The sequence below is a fragment of the Oreochromis aureus genome, linkage group 13, assembly GCF_013358895.1.
Source record: "Oreochromis aureus strain Israel breed Guangdong linkage group 13, ZZ_aureus, whole genome shotgun sequence".
NCBI lineage: Eukaryota > Metazoa > Chordata > Actinopteri > Cichliformes > Cichlidae > Oreochromis > Oreochromis aureus.
Genome location: NC_052954.1, coordinates 33,197,794 through 33,223,976, shown reverse-complemented (window position 1 = coordinate 33,223,976; position 26,183 = coordinate 33,197,794). Strand labels below are relative to the sequence as shown.

The window sequence follows — 26,183 nt, the reverse complement described above, 5'->3', positions numbered from 1 at the left end:
GTAAGTCAGTGAGTTCATGTGTACCACACAGAGGTGCGACTGTGACCAGCCTGTAGCTCACAGGGAGCTGACACACTGGGTTAAAATAACACCTCCACTCTGCTGTTTGCAGACTCTTTCTATCCACACATGCTCCAGCTTCACTTTTAACCCCGACAGGTAGCACGAAGCAGCCTGATACAACCAGACTGTTCGCTAAAGATGCAAGATGCTACAAAATGCAAAGTTCAGCAGGAAGAGCTCATTTTAAATTGTTTCCACAGGCTTTTAAACTTGCACTGCAACCTCTCTGTAATCTGTTTGCAGTAATCTGATATTTAAGTCAGTGCGGAAACTGTCAACCAAATATACTATTTTTGTGCATATTCCAGGAAAATGAAAGACCTGCTTTGTCATGAGTGATGCAGTAAGTTGTGAGCATCCTGTTAGTCAGCAGGTGATAACATAAACAGGAAGAGGGTTCTGAGGTTATTTTTCATTTGAATTTAGAATAAAGGGTTTTTTGCAGGAAATACATCAATCCTGCTGAAGTAAATTAAATTATTTTATTGAATTTAGTTAATGAACTCAAGCTAAAGAGATGCCCAAGAAAATGAGCAGTAGAAGATAATTTGACCTTTGAAGTCGGGGTGGACAATTCATACACATGTTTTACCTGAACTTTGCATTCAATGTCTGAATTGAAATAATAAATTTGACTCTTTATTTAATAAAAGAGTATTGGGGTTCATTGCCTCGGGGCAACATTACACAGCACTTTTCTTTCTCTCGCCTCCAACACACTTCATTCATTCATTCAGCTGATCGTCTTGTCCTGAGGCAGCTTCAGCATTTCACACCCAGCTGATCACTTCAATCGGGTGATTGGGGGCCCAGTCCCTGCTCCCAAAGGAGAACCTGCGAACTTTAGGATATATAAATATTCAACTACTAACTTACAGGAAATGGAACTTTGAGGGGAGGAAAGAATGTGATTGGTCAGTCGGGGTCATTCCTTGTGACAGTGAGGAAGAGTGGACCACAGAGTCAGGTCTGAGGAACCCAAGTAGGTCAAGGGTCAGTGAAGGTTTAGTGTGTGTGTGTGTGTGTGTCAGGAGCATGGAGAGAAGTTTGACACATTTTAACAGAGCACCAGGATGCTGCGCTGCTCCAAAGTCAAATGTCAGAAATGTGATATCCACCTCTGTTTCACATCCACCAGCAGCTGCTTCACGAGGTTCCACACAGAATGGCTGTCAGTGTCAGACACACACACACAGAAACACACACACACACTTACTTGGTTGCTGGGAAATCTTTTTTGACATCTACAACATGAGTATGCACAGAAAACAGCGACATTGTTGCCATGAGGCAAATATATCGTAAAAATAAATGTTTTCATTTGTATGGACATGTGTTCATTTAACCTCTGAGACTGGGGGATTTTAACCAGCGAGCATATGGGGGAATGACCCCGTTAGAGCCAACCTCTGGTGGCTATTTAGCACTTCTGTGTTGGTGTTTGTCATCACAGGCTGATGCTTTAAAAAGATCAATAATCTGATTGAACTCTGAAAACCAGGTTTCCAAACTATTACACAGTTTCAGACACATCTGTACCAAGAAAGCACTACATTTTTTAATTTCTGTTACTCTGATGTTGTTAGTGTTCATTCGTAGTTTGTGTTTGACATTTGACTTCCTGGCTGGACGTCATCGGTGGAACCGATCCAGGTCACCCACTGCTCTAAAATTACCAGAGCAGTCACAGCTGTCTGTCGCCACCTTCATACACTTTAATCTTGATGTCTGTGGTGTGTGACTGTGTGCATATAACAGTTCTAACAATAGCTGCTTGGAAATTTTCCATGTAGTGAGGTCTCTTTCACATCATTAACAACCGGAATCAATAAAATCCTGCAGTCAGGTAATCAGTTACACCTTTATTCAATTACAGTTAACAGCTGAACTCAAACCAAGAGGACAACAAAGGAAGGTCTTTGTCAGATTTTATACAAGTGGCATTTCTGCATTTTCACACCTTTTGCAGGAGTGGAAACATGTGCGGAGCAGAAGCTATTCAATATCACAAATCTCTGAGGTAAAGTAAGTCTCCTATCTGGGCTTCAGGGCTGTAACACAACAGCAAGTAACTTTAACGGCTTTAACGAGGGCAAATCACATCACTTTCATTACCACTCCCCTTTTTTTTCAAAGCCCAAGATTGGCTTTTTATAACTTGGGTTGAACCGTTATGAGTGCTGAAAGCAAACTGAATACAATGCTGTGCAGCAGGAAGTTAACGAAGTAGCTAACTAAGCTAAAGGTCAGCCATGTTAGCTCATTTTCATTGTCCGAACAACAACTCGGATGATCGTTGGCTGCAACTGGTTTTCTTTGTTGAGTGAAATTTATTTGCCAAACAATTTGCCGGACCCAGACGCTAAACTTGCTGCCTTTTTTCTTAGCAGGCCGAGACTCCGGTGAGAGACCAAACAAAGGATGCTTGGAGTAGGAACTGCTCTCTGGTTAACCACAATTATTCAGAGGAAAAAATAAATTCTGACAGAATGATAGCTTTTAATTATGAGCCAAGTAAGCCCATTTCCACCGAGGATTAGCCTCTAGCTAGACATGTTGATGGAAAGAGAAAGCATCTGCTTCTCCACAGGTTATTCTGTAAACTGAGCTGATGAGGCAGTTCATTATAAAAGCTGTAAAAGCAGTTTGTCTGTTTACTGTTGTTTTCATGTCCAAATTGCTAGCCTAATGTAGCAGAACCCTGTAGTTATGACTGGTGGCCACAGAGGGCGCTGTTGACTCTGCTCAGCAAATCCTACACAAGCTGGTTTAAAAGAAGAGTTTTACCTGGAAGGTGAGGTAGAAGTCCTCTTCCACATTTCCCTCATAGCTTAGCAGCTCTCCCAAACCGTGAGCCAGCTCCTGCAGACGGACACGAGAGGTCGAGAGGTCAGAATCAGGAAACACATGAATGAGTTGCAGCATTTCTCATTTCTGTAAGTCACAGCTTTTGTTTGGTATTGATGGATTGGAGGGAAACTCTGTGACTGCAGGTTAGGAATGAAACAGCGTTTTTAACACACCCTCTTCTGACAGAACACGAAGATGACAAATGTCTCACACAGTTCGCCTGAGGTCAGAGCTCTAATGAGTTTAGCCTGGCTATGCCCCACCTCAAAACATCGACATACCCCAGAAGCAATAAATCAAAGCTCCACTGAGCTGCGAATAATGACTCTGACGCTGATACCTGAAATCAGTAATGTGGGGACAAAGAAGACCCAAGATGGCACGGAAGCAACTAATCAGTACATTTATTTGTGTTTTGTGTCGTTACGTCATCGTCCTTCTGACTTACGATTGATTTTACAGTTTTAAGGCCCTCTGAGGCAAACGCAGTGAATCCCACTGGTGTTTGGATAAAGTCTGTTCCTGGAGAGTTTCCAGAGTTATGGTTCCTCCATCAACTCTAGGCCTCAAACTATATCTGATTTCCTGCTGTTACACAACTACAGGGACAGTTATAGCACCCGTGTGTGTGTGTGTGTGTGTGTGTGTGTGTGTGTGTGTGTGTGTGTGTACTACAAAGGAGAGTTTTGACCTTCATGAGGACGAAGGTGTTGGATGTGAAGCAGCTCGTGTATCAGATAACTCGGACTGACTGTCAGGAGATGTTTCACGATCTTTCTGAATGTCTTCACGTATGAATGAATGAACGAATGACAAACATCTTTATTAGCTAAACTGCACGTAAACTGCAACTAAAACAACAACTACAGCAACTCTGGTGGCTAACAGGGCAATTTCTGCAATGAACTCAACCATTAAAAAGTGCAGCAATATAAGCAAACCACAGCAACACCTGCAACTAAACATGACACCCCTTCAAACTCCAGCAACACCTGGAACTGTTGTGGCAACAACTGCAAGCAATCCAACTACAGGGAACTGCATCTGACATGGTGACTATTGCAACTGAATCAACTCAGCCTATGCAAATACAAGTACACGTGCAGCTACTGTGGCAACATTTGCAAATGAACCGTTATCTACAGCAGAGCTTTCAACCGAGCACGGCAAATTCTGCAACTAACCCAACCACCATAAACTACTGCAACTAAGCAAACTATTGAAATTGCAGCAATACCTGCGAGAATAGTGCTGGCAACTACAACTAGTGTACACAAAACTACAGCAACTTCTGTATCTTAACATATCAGTAACTCTGGCGACTCGTGCAACTAATGGTGGCTACTGCAACTTAATCAAACAAACTAAACAGAGGAACATCTGCAACTTTGCATGTCTACATCTGCAAAAAAGCAACAAGTACAGCTCCATTAACTAACACATTAGCTATTGGAAACTAAACTAAATCAACCACTAAATTAACCACCAACCACTTGGTGGCTGTAATATTTTGTATGTTTCGTATCTTTTGTGATTTAGTTGCCACGCTGTGCGTTGTGAACTGTTTACAAAGAAACCAGGAAACCGCCTCCGACAGCACACGGATGAAGCCACAGACCCTCGATATGCTTTACTATCAAATCCAAAAGCTGTGTGTGTGATAGACTTTATATAAAAGTGTGTGTAAGCCAAAGAGTAATTTACTAACTAGGTGTGAGAGAAACTGGGGGAGTGAAAGTGGCTGGATTAGTTTCACATATGGAAGCACTCGGCAACTGAAACTAAAGTTTCCAGCTATTTGTTACATCAACAGTTACATGTGAATTTTAACAAATCAAACAAAACACAGGGAAAAAAATGTTGAAAATCTCTGAAAAATGAGCATGCACAGCTGTGGGCTGGCACACTGCATGAAAAGACAATCCAGCACTTTGTGAAAATTACACGAGGGAATGTGAGTAGGAGAACACATAAAGCTCGGTCAGAGGAACGCAGGGCACTTAAATCACTTGACCCCAATCTCACAACAATGCATGGAGTTAAATTTAGACTCCTCAAAGAGAAGGATTATGGGAAAGAAGAGGGTGAAAGGCGAGCCAGACAGTTAATAAGTTTAACTCTGGCGCCCTCTAGTGGCGGGCAAGAGAAATGTAAGCGTGAAAATGGTTTTACATTACAAGATTTTAGTTTTCCAGCATAATTTAACAGGTCCTACATGTGATTTTAAGAGAAGAAAAACCTAAACGTGTTAGTGTAGTGCAACCCAACCAGCATTCCCAGCTTAAAACACGACTCTGTGCCACTGTGTGTTTTACAAAAAGTACCGTTGGCACAGCCCATATGTGCTGAGCATTTACCTTCTTTTCCAAAGCATGAAAAGAAAGAGAAAGATGATCCTGTCCAAACACAGGACAGGTCCCATCAAGCACAATAAAACTGACCGATGAGAACATAAAGACAGTCTTTTCGTAATTAAGCTAATTTGAGTCTCTAACTAGAGACCAGAAGAGGTGTAAATGAAAACCTACCGGCATGATCTGCTGCAGGTCGTCCAGGGTGGCATTTGCCATGCCAACGAGGGCATTTTGGTCACATGGTACAGTGGGTGGTGTGAGGAGCTTCCTGTAAGAACAGAAGAATAACAATTATTAAAGGTTACTTCATATTATTCCCTCTAAATGTTGGATTGTTGCGTCTGAAACATGAGCAAAAGTTTCTACAGCATCTCTACGATTAGCTGCTACTCGTGCAGAGGAAGCTTTTGCAGCTGTGAGGTGATGCATCGCTGACAGCAGCGTTACACTTTAGATTCTGCAGAAGAAAAAACACTGTCGAGGTAAAAGGAATGGAAACACACCCACCTGTAACAGTAGAGAGGGAAGTGGATGTCCAGTGCGATGCTGTTGTAAACAGCTAAGCCCATCAGCTGATCAGACATGAGGTTAAGGAGGAAACAACACAATAATGTAACGCAAAGTAAAAATAAGCTTCTCTCACTCCTCGGGGGGAGACTCAGAATAATTTTGGGTCTTTTTTGTTTTAAGTTTATTTTCATCTTTATTATTAACTTTAAGTTATCTATTATTGCATATTTGTTTTGTATGACCAAATTTTTCTGCTCTACAAATGTCACTTAATTAATAGATTGGCTGATTGATATTTCCACTCTTATTAAACATCCTGTCCACTTCACCCGAAAATAAAAACAAGTTAAAATGCGTAGTTTAGTGTTGAATGTGGGCAAAACTGTGAAATTACTGTAAAAAAAAAAAAAATAAAACCAACAAATTGAACTTATGAACAGTCATCTAAATTTTAGCAGAAGGGAAATGTAGGTCAGGGAAAACCAAGCCAACTGTGGCCCTTCATTGTTTACTTGTGAGCTCTCATCATATTACTGCAAATATGCTAATGGTTACACGAGCCTTTCATATAACAGGAAACAACTTTTGGGGTTCTGAACCTGGAGGGAAACGTACAGAAGGTTCGAATTTATATTCCCAAACCAAACGAGAGCACTTCTCTGTTGGAGGAACTGCCCTCTGGGCCAGCACCAATATTAAGTTATATTTCAGTGACAAACAATTCACTTTTAATCATAAAACCCTGATCTGCCAACTGAGAGAAGCATGCAGCTAGCTAACACTGCAGCACAGATGGAGGCGACAGCGTGTAATCTGTGCCGAGCACGAAGCTCTGAGACGCACACTTTCATTTATGCAGTGTAGCGCACATTTACAATATCTAATATCACAATTAATCTAATTAACAAAAGAACAAATTTATTTCTGTTTCCTGCAGAGCAAACGATACGATGTCAACCTCTGTGAGTGTGTGTGAAGGTGATGGAGAGTTCACGTTATGAATGTCACATGGTCATACAATTTTTTCTTCATTTTCTATGTGAAGGGCGGCGGCCTAACACACTCAAACTGCTCGCAGCTGCCACATGTGGCGACCAGATGTGGTGTAATTGTGCGTGTAGGCTGAGAGTGTGTGCGTCTGTGATGTGAAGACACTGATTACAGGTAGGTGACACACATGTATGCAAATAAAAAACTCCCTCTCTGCGCACACACACACACACACACACACACACACACACACACACACACACACACACACACACACACACACACACACACACACAGGCCCCAACATGAAAACAAACATAAACTGCACCATTAGCGCAACCATTTAGGAGGCCATTAAGAAGTCACACACACACACACACACACACACACACACACACACACACACACTTGGCACCTTAAAGCATTTAGCAGCCCTGGTTCATAAATCTACACTTTATGGGACAGGCATGAATAAAGCTGTCTCCCTCTGTCTTTTATCTCTTTATCCACCTCTCCTCACTCATGCTCACTCTGTTTCAAGACCCCTCCCCATCCCTCGCTCTCTCTCCTTCCTTCTTTTTGCTTCTCTGGTCCTTAAAGTCGCAGTTTTCTCATTGCCGCCGCAGCAGAACGAGGCACAAAGTCACGTGTAAAATCTGCAAATTAATTCTGCTACCGATTTGCTTGTCACATGGGATGCGCTGGATAAACGAACAGGTTTTTTATGTCATAGCTCGTCACAACCTTGACGAGGATTACTCCCAGCACTGTGCAGCATCGCTGCTGCTCTGTGGTAACTTCATTACAAAACACAGATCAGAGTACGTGACGACTAACACAAAACTTTGGAGCTTCAATTAAATTAGCACACACCAGCTGACACAGAGGCCGCCTCGTGGAGCCGCCCCCTTCGCATGCTGGTCTCCTTACACAAAGACTCTCAGTCTGCAAACAATCTCTTTAGAAAAGTTTACGGGGTGTGATGATGGCAGCAATATTAGGGCTGAACAAAAGACATTTTGCACGCCAAAGCCAGGGTTAGAAAATGCTGTTTTAATTCGTTCACACAAACGGTTCAGTTTGGCCTCTCCCGCTTGCCTACATCTCTGCTCTGATGTTATCCATATCCACGTAAACCACATATGCACATAACTGCTACATCACACATCCTCCTGGTTATGAATTCCAAACCAAAAAAAAGAGAGAAACAAAAAACAAACAAGGAAAAAACATCATAAAAAATACATATTTGAACTCTGTCACTGGAATGCCTAATCTGCAGCTGGTCTCCAGTCCAAATTAAACTGAAAATGTTTTTTTGTGTTATTTTTACTTAATTTCTTCTTGCAGGCGTTTCTGATTTTTAGAGCAATTATTTTGTAATTATTACAACATGGTACCAAAGGTAGAATACTGACATTCTTATGGTTTTAAGCTGCAAAGCCATGAAAGGCTGATTGCAAAGTAGATATGATTTTCCTCCAGTTATTAATTATTCTCTTTTTTGGTCATTAAAAATAATAATTTCACCAAAAACATGCCGTACTGACAATACAAAGCTAAAAACACGAAACAAAACAAAAAAACAAATAAGCATTAAACTACAGAGTCACGTGACTTTCCCATCTGTCTCCTGAATCCAAACTGGGAGCTGCCTCCCAAAGGTTAGAACCTGTGGCCTACATGATTAGTTACCACATATGGGTCTTTTTTTCACCAAATTCAGGCCTAAATAATCTCTGCCAAACATTAGATTAATAGCTCTTCTCATGTTTGTTATTCAACCCAAACAGGAAGCCGTCCTCAGGGGATCCCCGTTCCAGGCTCTCAGGAACCCCCAAAGACTGTGACGGTGTGCTCGTTGGTCTGCACCATGCGACAGGGTGAAAAATGTCATTTTCAGCTCTTATTTTTATTTTCATCATCTCTCTCCCTCTCTCTGTTTGTGACACACTGTGCCCCATACAGCGCACCGTTCAGGAGCACTGCTGTTATTAATGTGTGAACAATAACCCCAAATATGGGGGCTAAGTAAGTGGCTGACGGTCGTTACTCGCTACAGAAGTGCTTAGCACCTCTGCGACGTGGTTTTCACTGTCTGTGTGGCCAGAAACAAAGACTAAACACAACATAAGTGAAATAATGATCTGAGCACTGATAAATTAGGGATGTGAAGTAAAACTGCAGTTCCATTAGTCTTTGTGATTGCTAATACACACAAAAGATTTTTAAATAAAACAAGTATATATAGTATATATAAAAGCACATGTAACTCAACAGCTGATGATTTTACACACAGAGCGCTGGAAACATTGCAGCTGGACTTTATTTTGGCCTCGTGTTCTGGCTGATAAATTGGGTTTCGTCTTTCCGTGTGTCCCACTTCATCTCTCTTTCTCATCAATGTTTATTCCACTTTGTTTACATCTGTTTATATTCTATCATTTCATTTTACATCCCCCACTGCACCACTTTCCTTTTCACTTATCTCCCTCTGTTTAGTCTTTGTCTCTGTTATACATTCTGTCCCTACCCTCTGCCCCATATCCATAGTGATACAGTGCTGCCATGGCGACTACACAAGAACCAGGGAGACAGATAAATTAGCTCCCAGCACAGACACACATGTGGAACATGCAAAAAACACCCAGCAGCAAACACACATGTGTAAGTACACAGATTTCCACTTCTTTCTTCTTTTGCTCGCTCACTGATTCGACAACTGCACATTTATGTTTCCCCCATTTACTGAAGACGTACTCTAACCTTAACCGCCGCTGTAACCGAAACCTGCCTCATCCCAAAAATTTACGTTTATGGGAACTTAATGTTGAACGCTGGATCCCCAGTGTGCAACTCAATAAACAGATTTATGTTCACACACACACACACACACACACACACACACACACACACACACACACACACACACACACACACACACACACACACACACACTAACCTGGCGAGGAACAGCAGCTATTAGGTTATGTAACCTTTTGACAGTTCCCAGCTGGCTAGTAACTGAGCCCGAAGTGCTGAATCACTTTCTGGCCACATATTACACACACATGAACTCTATGAACACACACACACACACACACACACACACACACACACACACACACACACACACACACACACACACACACACACACACACACACACACACACACAGCTCTGGAAGTACGTTTAATAAACAGCAACCATTGAAACCATTAACCGTTGTATTAGATTTTTACATAAACGTTCATTTAAAGGAGAGAAGACTGATAATAATAACACGGGCCACAGGGAGGCTGTGCTGTGCATGAATGTGTAAAAAGTGAGTGAAACAATGCAAAAATATGCAGGTCTGTTTTAGGTGGGGCCGAGTCAAAATGAAGGAATGTCCACATAAACTGAAAATATTTTAAATTGAGTGAAAAATTGAAGCTAATCTCAGCCCTCAGACTGGAGAACAGGCATTTTACATTTCTGACCACCTGACTATCATTTCCTTTTCCTGCATGTGGCAGCTTTCAAGCTACACACGGTGCAGTTAGCTCCAACAGCCTGAAAGAGGGCGAGAAGGTGCAGCTGAGGCATCTTTAGTTAGAAAGCTTTCGGATACAATGTAGTAAAAAATTTATTTAATTTTTAAAGTTCACATTAACACACTAACACCCAGTGCTGCAAAACAGCATCCAGATGAATTTACTGTATATAATACTGTATTCACATTATTTATTTATTCATTGTAGTTGAGTTTAATACAGGAATAAATGGCGTGTTGTATTTACTGTATTTAACCCAGACTGCAATCCTTCCCTGACCTTAACTAAAGTGCTTCTGTTGTTAAAACGTAACCACAGAGGGGACTTGCAGTCTCTGGACTCTGCTCCCACCATCCACCCGTCCACCTTCCTGTGACTTCTGCGTACTTACTCACAGTGAATGGAAACTATGATGCTTGCGAGTTAAACCCAGACAGCAATTATGTGCCTGAAAACTCAGCGAGTGGTTGAGTTGATGCATGAACAAATTTGTAGGAGACAAAGAAGTACATTTTGTAGTAACTCTACTACAAAACTCTCCAGAGCAGATAAAAGGGAAAAGAAACTGGACCAGAATCTTTGAGGACTGGGTGCCAGTTTAAGGAGCCAGTGTGTGATTAATGCAGGAAACATAAAACCTTTCAATAGTGTTTGTAATGCGTCTGCTCAGACGATCGTGGTTTATGTTCAGAATTGTCATTTTTGGGTTGGTTTACTTTATGTTGTTGCTGTTAAATTTCCTGAGCTGAAACTGAAGACAAATGTTAAGTTAATCTTGTTTCAGATTGACCTGTATGATGTTAACTGTGGATGAATGAAAAGCTTGTAGTGCGTCTGTACTTATTGCACTTACATAAAAGCTACCAAAGGCCGCCTATGCCCTGTGAGCCACACTTTGAGAACCCTGACACAGCAGGAACAAAACAGCTGATCTTTGGTGCGTTTCAGGCTGAAGCAGAAGGATAAGTGATGAGCTTCACTGGCTGACTGAACGTTTGCATTGATTAAATGGCACAGACTGTATATAAAAGACAGAAGTAGTGATGTCTAGTCCTGAAGCCCAAAGCTGAGCATCCTGCACACTGCAGTCTTGGACAATAAAGCATACCATGCTTTATTATCGGTTACAAAATAAGTTGTATCAATAAGACTTCAAACTAGCAGCTGAACCATAAACTCAAGAGGGAAGTGTTTACTGAGGTCAAAGATTTACAACTGGAAGGCAAAGGAATCACCCCCTGCTGGCCATTATTATAACTGGGCTGCTCATGTACTCACACTAACGACAAATATGACTCAAACCTACTGAGAGATCACTTTCTCATAAACATGCAAACAATCAGACTTCCTTTTGCAACGTAAGGCGCTGCCCTCTGCTGCCCAATGAAAAGAATGCAGGTTTAAGGCATTTGTGTATTAGGCTGTGTCCATTTTTGGTTTACAGTCTGTGATAAAAACATGCTAAAAGCAGTGAAGCATTTATTATTTAAAAACATCGAGCACACAAACCTGCTGTAAAACTGTGAGTCAGGATTCTATTTGTATTTGTTATGAAGCTCTTTGCTGAGGTCGTCTTGTTTTGGAAAAATGATTCTGACCGCGTCGATTCAATTTTATGTGCTGCGCTGAAAAAGCCTCCAAAGAGCGAGGAGTATTTGTTACATGTGCAGACCCACGGCCTAAACACACACATTATAGTATCTTTTTCTCCTCTGCGGTTTAAAACGGAGGAGTGTTCGTTACGTCAGAGGGGAGTGGACGAGGAAAGCTCCTGTGTGTGGTTATTTGTGCCCATCTGCACATTACATGCATTTAAAGTCTGACCCTCCCTGAAACACTCAGCAGTTTTGTCTAGAGCAGAAAAGCAGCTATAACAGATGCTGTGAAACTGCTCTGCAGCTACAAAAATAATGCATTAAAACGCTAATGTGGGAGGTCCGTCAGGTGCTAAACAAACTGCTCCGATGCACGTTCATTCAAAAAAAAAAAAACCCAAATATTATTCTCCTTCCTTTAACTTGAACTGGATAAGGTTGGCAAGCTCGTGAGGCTCATTAGGACCTCCAAAGAGCTCATTTATAAAGTGCTTAAACAACTTTTAAAGTTTGCACATACCCTGATGTTTGTTGTTGTTCTTCATAAAGGATACAGTCCCGACCAACTGGAACTCAGAGTAGTTGTCACACTTCCAACTGCTGAACCAATGGCAGCGCGAGTCCTTCATGTAGGTAAACATCCCTAAAAAATGAAAGTACTCCATTTAGATTGAACATATCTCTTTTATCTAATTTGATACATTTGATTGGTAAAAAAAAGGATACAGGAAGTGATGGAGGCAAAAAAAGAGGAAAGATCATTTTTACAACAAACAGAGGGTCTGAAGAAGAAAAGACAGAAGAAACAAATAAGAGACAGCAATAAAAAGACATGTGGTGCATGTAGTTGGACTTTTCCAGGAAACAGCGAGTCCCTGTTAAATTAAAAAGTGTCCACATAAAGTTTTCAACTCAGGACTTTTGATCAAGTGTCCAAACTTGGGGAAAAAAGGGATTTAGGTTGAGTTGAATTTGAAAGTAGCGGTAAGACTGCATTGAAATCAAAAGCATCCGGCACTGCTGTTACTCTGAATACAAGCGGAGATAGAAACCAAACATGTCAGCGAGGTTTGGGAAAGTATTTCAGATGTTAAGGCTGTTTTATTACAATCGACTGGACTGCCCTGCATGTTGCAACGCGATGCTGAAAGAGTGCCTGGTTCATCACTGAGATCACTGAGCTATATCAGAGTTGGAGGCTGGTTCACATCTACCCCTCATATGGAATTTTTAAATGCACACTTGGAATTTGAGAACCACAATTCCCTTGCAGGTGGTGCACACCCTCTGATCCCCCTTCTCACAAAGGGTGACCGCCTCTGCAGTTCAACAAGGAAAGGACACTGTCCCCAACTTCCATTCAATATTTAGAGGTGTGTCAACTAGGACGGTCCAATGGCATCAAAAGCCTTAAATAACTCATGGAGAATCCCCCCAAGGGGCACAAGAGACGTTTTTAGCGAGCTCCCCTCCAGTTTCCTCTTAGATCTTCCACAATCAGCTGTAAGCAATATTATTGCAAAGTGTGCATGATGTTAAAGGTCGCCAATGCTCTGCTGACTCGTCCCTGAACCTGTCCAAACCTCCTCCGGCATTAACATCAGAATAAAAACTGTGTACTGGGAGCTTCATGGCATGGCTCTGTGTGGTCAAGCAGCTTCTGCAGGTGTAATGTGTAGGTGTGTACATAGCACATGCTTCTTTAGCCTCCACCTGAAAAGCTTTGTTGTTTTACTGCTGATCTGCTGGATGTCAGTCACATCACCTCTTTTCTGATTAGAGTTTCTCAAAGACTTTGGAGTCAGACCTGTTACAGATCGTCAACTTTTCTTTAATGTCAGGTGTTTTCCCAGAACCACTAAAAACTGCTGTAATTAAACCTACACTGAAAAAAGACAATCTTGACAAGACACAAATGAACAACTACAGGCCGATCTCAAATCTCCCATTTTTAAGTAAGATCATTGAAAAAGCAGTTTCTCAACAGCTCAATTACTTCTTAACACAGAATAACTGCTATGATGCCTTCCAGTCAGGTTTTAGACAGAACCACAGCACTGAAACCGCTCTGACCAAAGTGTTTAATGACATATGTCTGAATACAGACAGTGGAAAAATGTCAGTCTTAGTTTTACTGGATCTCAGTGCAGCATTTGATACAGTTGACCACAGCATATTACTCAAACGACTGGAGAACTGGGCAGGTCTTTCAGGAACTGTACTAAACTGGTTCAAAACATACTTAGAAAACAGAAAATACTTTGTATCAATAGGTAACTTCACATCTGAGCAGACAAGTATCACATATGGAGTTCCCCAAGGTTCCATCTTGGGACCCCTTCTGTTTAACATTTACATACTTCCACTGGCACAGATTATAAAGAACAACAAAATAAACTATCACAGCTATGCAGATGACACACAAATATATATCACAATGTCACCAGGAGACCGAGGCCCTGTACAGGTTGAAGACTCACCTGTTCTCAGCTGCATTTGAATGAAGCACCAAATCCGCACTGTTTTACTTTTAAGCTTAAATTTCAAAACTTACATTTTAACTACTGATTTTATCTACTGTTCCTTTTTTTCATTTTAAATCATGGTTTTATTTGTTTTTGTTTTTTAATGTCTCTGTAAAGCACTTTGAATCACCTTGCTGTTGAATTGTGCTATATAAATAAACTTGCCTTGCCTTTCTCTGCAACAGCACCACCTTGTTGACACCCTAAGCATATTAAATATTTAATTAAAATAAATAAATACATTTAAAAAAAGGGTAACACACAAGTTGTTGAGACTCGAGTGCTGCTGAAACTCTTCCAGCTGTGACTGAAAGAAACAGCAGTAGTCTGTTCAGAGTGGAGACTCACATCTGGACCACTCACATCTCTGAACACAAGAAACCGAAACCACCTCATGTATAAAAGAGCCTGTGTGTGTGTGTGTGTGTGCGTACACCTGTCTGTGTGCATCTGGGAGTGTGTGTGTGTGTATCATGTGCAGAGGTGGGGATTTCCCCATGCTGCTAATGAGGGGAACACAGCTTTCATTGAGTGTGTTGCTTTGGGCCGACTTCCCCCTGGCACCGACAAACACAGACGACCGCGGAAAGATGGAACGACGATGGAAAGAACAACTTAAACCAGAGCGGAGACGCAGAGAGCAGAAAATGCAGATGCACGGGCAGACGCTCGCTTGGTTTCCACTCGAGTGTATTTTATGCAAATTCCAACATACTGAACTACAAAGGCTGAACGGACGCGGCCGAAACTTGGAGAAAATGCTATAGCAATATTGCAAAAAGTTTTTTTTGCCCAGACGCGATGTGAGTATCGTTTTGCGGTTAGGGGAAATGTTGGAGCGGCAGTGATGGAAACACACTTGTTGAATTGAAAAATGGAGGAAGAAAGGCTTGAGAAATGTTTTCCTCACAATTCACAGAAATGCAGTTTGGCTTGAGATCTAAATCATTTCTGTCAACCACCAACTCGCCACCATTTGTGAAATGTGCAAATCAGCATAGCTCAGCTGGAAAGCGGTGAATAAAATAACTGTTTGTGATAAGTGTGTTAAATCGAGACTTCACATTAAAGGATTTTTTACTGTCTCCCCAAAAGAGCAAAGCCAACAATGAAAGTATGGTGCTATGAAGCACTGTGTATATATTTAAAGGCTGATATAACCCATGCATCTGTGCGCTGCTGTTCTCCAAGAACTATTAAAAACACATGGCTGCACTATGCTGTGCAACATGCGCTTTAATTACCACGAACATACACTGCAGTTTGTCCTGAGTGAATCCCACACACGAGGCCCCACAGCCGCTCAGCTTATCATCAAACGTGTAGTAATCCACCGCTGAAAATAGTCCCCAAAAATGTGCCGTTTCCTCAACTTTGTTTCATGTTTGCTTAAAACTAGACTTTCCAGCTGTTTTAGGAAACTATTGAATTCTTTCCAAAGGGAAATATTTGAGCCCTTTATTTAGGATTTATTTATCCACATTACCAGCGGGCATGGAAGTGAGAGTCTTTAGCTGCGTTTCCACCAAAGGACCACGTAATCTTAGGTTAATGTGCGAAAACTTGCCAAGAAACTACAGGTTCCTTCAGCTGTTAGTGACTGTCAAACACAGACCCTTGTAAAGGAAAGGCAGAGCAGCCAGCAAGTTCAGCTCAATCCAGTTTTATGTATTTAGGGCAAAAACACAACAGCAGGTCAAAACCCAACAATACCACTGAGAAATAAACTCTATTCAATTCAATTCAATTTTATTTCAATGCAATTTTATTTATACAGCGCTAAATCACATAAACAGTCACCTCAAGGCGCTTTATATTGTAAGGTAGACCCTACAATAATACAAACAGAGAAAAAACCCAACAATCTGAAAATATGACCCCCTATGAGCAAGCACTTTGGCGACAGTGGGAAGGAAAAACTCCCTTTTAACAGGAAGAAACCTCCGGCAGAACCAGGCTCAGGGAGGGGCGGGGCCATCTGCTGTGACCAGTTGGGGAGAGAGAAGGAAAACAGGATAAAGGACATGCTGTGGAAGAGAGACAGAGACTAATGGCCCTTTTATAAGTATAAAAGGAGGACCAATGAATGACCAATTTAGAACAATGTGAAGGTAGATGCTAAACGTGTGGAACGATGGGGAAGAAGTGGCCTCGAGGAGGTTGTTTGTTGCGGTCGCTGACTCTACCTTGACCGTGAAAGACACTAAAGATATTAAGTGTGAAGAAGTCTACGCTGACAGTTAACGACTATAACTTATGACACAAATACAATAATCACAGCAGCACAGCAGAAAGTCAGACCAGTCTCTCCTCTGTATCCTCCGACCAGCCAGGCAGAAGACCCAATTATGTCTACGCTTTTATAGAGACTTGGCTCGGCCCTGACATCTTGAATCTGCCGCAATTTTACAAACTGAACTACTTAAACCAGCTTTAACGGGCATTATAGGCCTCAGAAGTGCTCATCTTTCTCCAGAATCAGTGTTGAACTATAAGGTGAAAGTGATACCTGCAACATCAGTCAAGCACTTTTTTTGCATTACAGAGCTACTGTGTTCAAAATGATGGGAGGTTCTTGGGTGTTTAAAAGAAGAGTATTGGAGAAATACTCATATTTAGAAATAATAATGCAGTAAACCCTCTTATGTCCAGGATCTCTCTCCGTCCAGTCAACGCCTGCCTGAGGCCTTTCCTTCTCATTTGACTGTATTTTCAGTTTTATTGCCTCTTTTTTGTGGCGAGTTCTTTCTTTTACTGAAAGAAAAGTAAAGTTTCCACAGTTTCTCCAGCTGTTCCATTGTCCAGCATTCTTGCTACTGGGGAAAAGTTGCCAATAGCTACTGGGAAAAAAACAAGTTCTAGCTGAGAGACAAAACTGGGCTGCACACAGAGCCAGTCAAAACTTGGGACACACATAAAAAGCAAGGCTTACACTGAACCATCTAAATAATAATGGTGTCTTTATTCTAAAGCTGTCACATCGAGCAAACGTCACATCAAACACGAGCAACTTTACGTGTGATAAGTTTACCGGTCGTTGTAGAGCCTAACGCAACTGTTATGTGAAGGAGTGACTTAGCCGTGTCTGGCTTTAGATTTGTAATAAATCGTGTAAACAGAGGTAAAGGAGTTTAAAAGACTGAGAGACCAACACTGAGAAAGAGATAGGCACAGTGACAACAATGGCAAACGGAGATAATTACAGTCAGGCAGCCAGAACAGAAAAAAAGGAAAAGAGAAACAAGAGAAGAAGACCATCATAATAAGAACTCTTCCAGACTGAAATGACAGTTAATTATATAGTTGCCAAAACCAACACGGGCCACTTTTCTCAGCCATCTGACACTTATTCCCGCTGCAGTTTCACTGACCCGAAAACTCACAAAGCACGTCCACCGAGGCCTCCGTCTAATAAAAATGTACTTTCCGTTTTATCCAATAAAAATATGATTTTCTTTCCGCTTGACTTCAATAATAAAATACAGCTTCACTTTCCACTGACTTTGTATCAAACAGGATTTACCTTCCAGATTCTCAACCTTATCTGTTATTCTCAGCTGCTCCCTCGAGACCTATTCAAAGAAAAGCTTTTCCATTTTTATGATGAAGGCTGGATTGTGGACACTCACAGCTCAGCAGCTCATATTTCAGTGTGAATGACCTCCAATCTGAAGCCCTGACTCACCGTAGTCTGTGTGAAAGATTTGTCGGATGAGTAGCAGGAACCACTCCTTCGTCAGGCCGCCCATGTCCAGCCCCGCCTCCCCGACAAAAGTCACCCGCAGCTTCTTCTTCAGATCGCATCGCTTCCTCGTCAGCTATCGGCGACAAAAAGGGAATACAAGATGAAACCAAACAAACACATTTCGTTTCAGTTTGCATTGCAGAAACACTTGTTGCAGAAACCTTTGTGCCCCTTGGATGGGTAAGAGTTGCAGCACCTGAAGCGTCTGATGTGGGGTTATCCTGGGTGACACACCTTGCCAATATTGTGTTGTGATATCAGCCAGGGTTCTGTTGGTGAGAGTCTACTCTACCGATTGAGAGTTTGTCAAACCGCTCTTCATATGCTTTGTGGAACTGCTGTGCGATTGGTCTTATGGTGCCCTGTTGGAGATGCTTAAGAAATCTGGGGTATTAGGCCCATTATTATGGGTTATTTGGCTCCTGTACAGCACCAGCGAAAGTTTTGCATTGCTAACAATAAGTCAGCAAATGCTGCCCTTTGTTAGCAATTCTTTTTGAACACAGATGGTAAGAGCAGTACCGTCTCCAGGTTGGGAAAGAGCCCAAGAATGTAGAGATCTTGTTGATGAGTGGGTTAAGAATGAAGCAGGAAATTGACAGACCAGTGGTTGTGGTGTCTGCTGGGATGCGGATGCTATTTGTTCTGGTAAAGAGAGATATGTCCAAAGCGGCTGATTTACTGGTCCATCTACACTCCTACCCACATCTATGGTCATGATGAGGGAAGGAGTTATGAAAGGAATTATGAAAACTGCAAACAAGAGCCTGCTGAGGCACTTTCAGCTCTGCCTTCCAGACTAGGTGAGGAGCTCAGTTGTTCAGGAGGCCCTGAGAGTAGAACTGCTGCTCCTCCACATCAAGTCAGATCGGCTGACCAGGTGCCTCTGGACGCCTCCTGTGGAGGTGTTCCGGTCACGCCAACATGGGAAAGATTCCAGTGCAGATATGATGGAGAGATTATGGTTCTCTTCTGGCTTGAGAATGCCACAAGAGCTTTAGGCACAGGTCAACGAGAAAGAGGACTGGTCTGCTTAGACTGCTGCCCCAGACAGAAGCAGTACAAAATAAGTAGATGTGGAAATATTTTCTGGATAAAAAAAAACCTTGGGACATTGGAAAAAAAATGGCATCCTCTGCTATAATTTCCCATAAACACTGTTACTTAATTTGCAAAATGGTTTCTTCAAATGAAAGTATGAAAATGCTGTGATCATGTATTTCTCAGTGTCTGCAGACTGAATATCTTCACAGGGACAGACCAGCAATTAAAGACCAAAATTAAAGACATTTGGTCTGAACCTCACTGCAGGAAGAAAATAACATTTCACATAATTTAGACTTGGATTTTAGTGTTTATCTCAGATTTACGGTTACATTTCGGTTTGACGGAGGTTGAGGGTGACACACGACTGCAAAACATTAAAGGCATACTTGCTGATCCTCATGGCAGGGTCTGTATATTCACTGGCCGATATTCCCAGCATTCCCACATCACAAGTTTCCAATTCTTCCCCCCTTGCTTAAAACAACATTTTAAGAAATATTTTTGGTTGTTATCACACTCTCAGATGTCCTAAAAACCCAGTTTACACCCATGAGATTATTCTCAGTTCCCTCTTTTTTCACGATCTTTGCTCAGTACTTCAGTGGAGAAGGCACATTAACACATCTCATTTTTCATTAAATGACACTGAACCTGAATCTGGGCTTGTGTATTTCTAAAGAACATATTTTTCTGATTGGCTTTCTGGTATAAACTAAAATTGCATTAGGACATTTAAAACACACTAAACATAAATTCACAGTCTGTTATAGCTCAAGGTATGCAGTCACTTCAGATATCTGCATATAAATATGTGTAAAGATGGTAGACAAAGGATGAGTTTTTACGGACATGAATGTTCCTGGTTTGTCTTAATTTTGATAACCAATCATGTCTGAGCAGGTACTAACCAGGTAAACTGATAACATGGACAGCAAAAAACAGGTGCAGGAGATTTTTTTATATTTTTTTTTAAAATAAATAATCATCATGGCAGTTTTTCATGCATTAAAGATCCGACAACATTTACATTATTTCTAATTAATAAACGCCCCGATGACACCGGTCTACACTGCATGCTTTAACTTGCATATTTCACTTTAAACAGTTTAAAAAATGTTTAAACATCTTGTAAAATGATTATACATCAAAAACTGAAATTTGTGAATGTACTAACCTCATCCAGTGAGTCGCTGAGAAGCTGTGCTCGTCGTACTTTAATGTTGAGAAACAGAAGGTTCATGTCCACTCTCTGCCTGCGAGAAACTTTACTGACCAGACTTTGCTGTGAAGCAAAAACACAGAACTCTAAACTCAACAGACAAGCATTTGTTGCTCATATACAGCTTCAGCAAATCTGCCTTCTCTGTGTTTCTTTATTACGATACTTTAAGGCTGGAATCAGGCTTTGTTAATGTGCGACTCACCCTGGCCTGACTGATCATCTGTTGCTCCGAGTCTTTCTGGATGATGGCTTTCTTTACCACCGTTGAGAGGATGAAGGGAAACTGACAGAAAGAAAACCTGAAAAAGAGGAAAAAATTAAGAATCGTTAATAATTCTCAGGCAGAGTGTCTTACTCTGTTTTTCTATCAGCAGTTTCATAAATATGTCTTTCTGTAACTGCATTCCTGACCAGCTTTCAAGTGTTTTCAAAATTCTATACTTTACCCTAATGAGCAGGCTCTGAAGTCTACACCCTCCAAGCCACATGAGCTCCACAAATCCCCCACCACACCAGCCAGAGGCTGTAAGAGCCGATCATTTCAACTGTAAACTCCAGATCCATTTTCTTTGTGAGACGTTAACGAGCCGTGACACAGCGTGAAACGAACTTCATGGCTTCTGCAAGTCTTTCCATAGTTCTGGATAAACTGCAGCTGTGGAAGCGTTACTTCATTCTGCTTATAAGGAAATACTCAATTTCACTTCCAGGAATCTTCAAAGGGATGTTAGATGACTTTCGGTCATGGGTAGCACTTACTCAGAGTAATGTACTGTAACATGGAGGGACAATTCTAGTAGCAACTTGCAGGCAAGTCTAAAAACTTTTTTTTTGACAAAAATCAGTCATCACTGACTATTTCATCATCCCATCATTACTACTATACTGTACTATACTTTACTACACTACAAAGTAGTACAGCATTTTATGCTTTCTATTTATTGCTGAAATCTGTTGACTGTTTAGTTTACACAAAACTAAACTGATGAAGATTTGAATTATAAAAGTGAAGTGAATCAGAGTCATTTAGGTTTTGTATTATTGGTCAACCAATCTGAATCCAGATTACATTGATTTAGTCTCTTATATAGAGTAACCCAGGGTTATGACTGGATTTGAATCACAAGTTAAAGTAGAATATGTTACCTTTTTGGTATTTTCAGGAACATATCTTTGTGGAAAAGTTGTGTATCCATGAGAAATGAGCAGCTCTAGCATAACCAGCTACTGCAATCAAACATAAACTTGTTACATAGCAACAAATCAACTACCCACATGCTGACTACCATGTTCAGTGATCTACAAGAAAGAAAATAAATGCCTAGTTTATACAAAATTACAACAGGGTCTTGTTTGCGCCCGTTTGTCACCGAAGAGGTACGCCCCACCAAAATGAGAGATGTCAGCTATTTCATTATATGCAGCGGTGTAAATTTAATGTAAAAGTTTCATTAGTTTATTATGCTGCTTGAAAGGATGTAAAATTGTGGTAAAAATGCTTGATTTGAACAGAAATGCATCTATGCTAGCAAGAAATTATTCCTACAAATCTATATGGTAATACAACATATCTCAACCCATAACAATAAATAAAGAAAGAAATATTCAAAGTGTTCTGGTACCTAATATTACTTCAGTTTTGCCTTATTAGCCTATGCATGCATTTAAAGCCAGATGTGGTCAGAATGGCTGGCTTTGGTGTCGACTACAGTAAGCCTTGGTCCTTCAATTTCTTTGTTATTTAACAAATAACAAAGCGATCATGGCTCAAGAGTTGGCAGTTTGTCTTGTAATCGGAAGGTTGCTGGTTTGAGCCTCAGGTCCGACAGTCTTGGTCGCTGTGTGTGTCCAATGTAGCTTGCCATCACCAGTGTGTGAATGACTGAATGTAGTTTAAAGCCCTTTGGGGTCCTTAGGGACTAAGTAAAGCGCTATACAAATACAGGCCATTACTTGAGTTAGAAGATAAAAGCAGTTGTACTTTTTGGATTCAGTTTTAAAAGTTTGCTAGTTAAGAAGTTAGTTAAGAAGCCTGAATCTCGTTCGAACTCCTGTTCGTGTTTTATAATTATATTTATATCATTTAACATTCATAGAATTACAGCAATATGGTGCCATCTTATATGCCATTAGTTCCACTACATCATAAATTTATGGACTAAGAAAATGTTTGGGGGCTCGTCCGGGATTTTCACCAGGACAAGCCCTCTATCATACCCTTTCTATATAATGTTTTTTTTTTAAGTAAATCTTTTAACCAAAAAGGTCATGTCCATCTAAAAGTTGATTATTTTTAAATTGTAAAACGACTCAAATGACATCCTGGAAGTAAAATGTATCCTGTCGCCTTTGGTGCTCTAAAGAATGGTCTAAGTGAACAATAAATTTTGTGATTAAATTGAAAATCATGTCCAGCTAAATTTCTTGGCAGGTAATTTGTCCAGTATTGGCTGAAAGAAAACAAACCTAATTGCAAGATATGTGTTTTAGGTTTACTAATGATGAAAGCATATCTGGAACAGGATTTAGCAGGATTAAACCTGATGGAAAATTCATAAAGTTTAATGTATACAGAAAAAATAACTGACCTATTTGAGTTGCCATAGTTCTGCCAGGTCCTATAATCTTCCATAAAATCTATGTGTTCAAGAGTAATGTTGTAAAAGTCAGTGAAGGACATGATTGGAGCAGAGGAGACACTGTTGGCTGCATCTGAGGACAGGGAAAAAATAATAATAGTCAAATGTGATGGAAATCATCTGCAGCAGACATCGAGATGTTATTAGTTTGTGGATGTAAGAGACTCACTGAAGAGGCTGAGCACTTTGGTTGCGGAGGGAATCCACCAGGCGCACTTGGACAGAGGAGGAAGTTCATCTGGTTCTGCTGGAAACAGGCGAGTGGAGATGAACTGCAGGAGGCGCTCTACCAGTTGTCTGAAACGCCTTGCAGACAGTCTGACACACACACACACACACAGATACATGGAGTTAATACTGGTGGCTTGGCAGAGTCAAATTGCACCCTGAAATATACATGTGCACAAAAATAGATGCTTACACTTCAAGGAGGAAAAATAATAGCAGCTTTGGAAAAGTTTGGTTTTTGGATCTGAGCAGAACTAAACAGAACTTCTAATTTGAAGCAGCTTGCTAGTAAATCATTACCACAAACAGCATGAATTCAAATGTTCCTCATTCAAGCCGAGAGGGAGACGAACAGAAGCTGGATTACATTTGTACTTTCAGTCTGTGTGTGATGTTTAAAGTCTTCTAGCTGGACAAAGTTTATATTTGGACAGTGAGTAACAATGTAATTAAATAAGATAAAGAAATGTATAGATTAACCAACATGTTTTTTTTTTTTCTATCGGAGAGAAGTTTAATATTTCATAAGCCCCATAAATATTAATCTCTTACTGTTGATTACTGTGTTGACATTGTGAAAAATTTCTTTCATACTAAAACTCCCAAACAAGCTTCCAGTCTTTGCTTTCACGTCCAGGGTTCTTGCACCATAAAGACTGGATCTAAGACTTTTTTTACTGTCATTCTGCATAAAATTTTGGATCACAGCTTGTTGGGTTTTTGCAAGCAGATTCTCAAACATTAAAAGAAATATGTCCTTGTTAGCGTCCACAAAAAGCTGAAATGAGATTTCCATATCATCCAAACTTGCTCGTATAGACCATTTGATTAAAAATATATTTATTTGTGCATGCAAAAATTCACAAACACACCCCCACCACCACCACCACCACCACCATATGCATGACAGATTCACCAAACGTGTTCTTAGCAAAACAATATATAATGAAAGATGACCTGAGAAAACTTTTCTAGGATGTTTTTCCATATTCAAGCAAAAGCAGATAATATGTGTACAGTAACAACAGCAGCACACAATGTTGTAGCTCACCATGAGGTTTTTTTTTTTTTTAACTATTTAACATTCAGCCAGTCACTAGCAGCCCACCTATGGTTAGGGATAGGGTCTGGCTTATGTTGACCCCTTTTTTAAATATAATTTTTGCCCATTTGGAACACTCACATAGAAAAAAGATGCAACAGCTGATGTATGACTCTTTATTTGAAAGTTTTGCCAGAAACATTTTGCCAAAACAAAACTCAAGCCGTGGACAAATTATTGGTGACCTGGTGGATGTCAAGTAGTTAAGCATACTCTTTTAAGTAGAACAATTCTATTATACTTGACAGTTAATCACAAATACACGTTTGAACTTTTTATTCCAGATGGGAAAGTGTTGGCACGCAGGTCGCACTGTGTGGGCTGATTAGAGTGGGAAAAGCAAAGCAGAAGACAAAAACCAAGCTGAATGTAAAAAGAATGCGAGTGCTGTATTTTGTCAAATTTTAGGGTTTGCACCAAACGACAGCAGAGATTCATAAAACCTCAAAACTGTGTATGTGATATGCATTAAGAAAGTGAGACTAAGCAGAGTAGTTGCCTAATTTATGTTCTCATCTCACAATTTATCACCTGCTAACCCTGCTGCAGAAACAAGATGACAAGAGCCAATCCGCCCACACATCCACGAGTTATTTAAAGCTTCAGATCCCACATTTTCCACAGGAGGCTGTACGATCTCTTTAACATACAACATCCTCTCTCCTTAGATCCAGTGTGGATGACAAAAATCAGTGAAAGACAAAGCAATTCAAATATAAAGACAAAGAAAATATTCTGTAGCTTTATAGATGCTGTAAAAGGACCTAAATCACAATATGATACCTGACATTTTTATTGTTTATTTAAACTGCGGTGAGGTCCATTTGTTACTGGCTGCGAACCAATATCAAACTGGTTAACACACACGCACACACCCACGCACGCGCACACTCACACACACACGCACACACACAGAGTTTTGGACTTACTTTTTAAACCAGTGAACCAGGAAGTGATGGTCAGCCTCAGACAAAGCTGCGATCTGCCTGAGCAGGTGAGCATAGATCACATAGGTGCTGGTGCTTGAGTACTGTGGGTTCTACACACACACACCCACACACACACACACACACACACAGCAGAAACACATAGTTAAAAAGCCGGAATTCAACATGTGAACTGAGACGGAAATCATAACACAAATGTCAAATGTATTGCATGATGCTACCAACAGAGACCATGACAGGACAAATTGATAGAGCAGCAACTTAGTGCCTGAATGCATGTGAACACACATGCCATGGTAAAGTACACAATTCAAGTTGTCCTCTGCTTAAACATTTATGAGGGCATGTACTGTCTTGTATTAAATAGTATGTGAGTCAATATATACTACAAATAACTGTTATTTATGCTGGGAACATGCTAAGGTAATGAACTATCTGCTCATTTTACTTGTAGTAGTTAACCATGCTAACCATTTTTGAACTTCACTTTTTTTAAACATGTACTTTTCAAAGAGTTTTTTTACATGTCCACTTAGGTGGACAATATACGTTTTGACTGGGTGCAGGGTATGGAGTGACACGTCAGTGTCCAATGTAGTGGTTTATGTGCAAGTATACCACCAACACAAATACAAGAACACAACCTTTGAATAGCTGTCCACTGTAGTGACCACTATGCGTGAAAGGGTTAAATTGAGTTGACTGATTAAAGCATGCTCGTCTGGTGAAAGCTGTCCTGGTTAATCTGAGTAAACAGTTTTTTGATGCCTTTATGGGCTCATTTACTCATTTTGAGCTATATGGAATAAAACAGTACATTTGTTAATAAT

At 40.6% G+C, this 26,183-nt stretch overlaps 1 protein-coding gene across 1 annotated transcript in view; it reads right to left on the bottom strand.

Annotated features, from left to right (window-relative positions):
* The window catches only part of hectd2 (HECT domain containing 2), a 61,167-nt gene that overhangs the window by 14,237 nt on the left and 20,747 nt on the right, over positions 1-26,183 (bottom strand). The window contains exons 8-17 of the mRNA XM_031754261.2: positions 25,336-25,445; positions 23,246-23,394; positions 23,026-23,149; positions 20,640-20,736; positions 20,390-20,497; positions 18,109-18,241; positions 12,453-12,541; positions 5,775-5,839; positions 5,442-5,535; positions 2,851-2,925 (exon numbers count right to left, since the gene is read on the bottom strand). Coding sequence (XP_031610121.2) covers positions 2,851-2,925; positions 5,442-5,535; positions 5,775-5,839; positions 12,453-12,541; positions 18,109-18,241; positions 20,390-20,497; positions 20,640-20,736; positions 23,026-23,149; positions 23,246-23,394; positions 25,336-25,445 — 1,044 coding nt within the window. The remainder of the gene's footprint in view (positions 1-2,850; positions 2,926-5,441; positions 5,536-5,774; positions 5,840-12,452; positions 12,542-18,108; positions 18,242-20,389; positions 20,498-20,639; positions 20,737-23,025; positions 23,150-23,245; positions 23,395-25,335; positions 25,446-26,183) is intronic.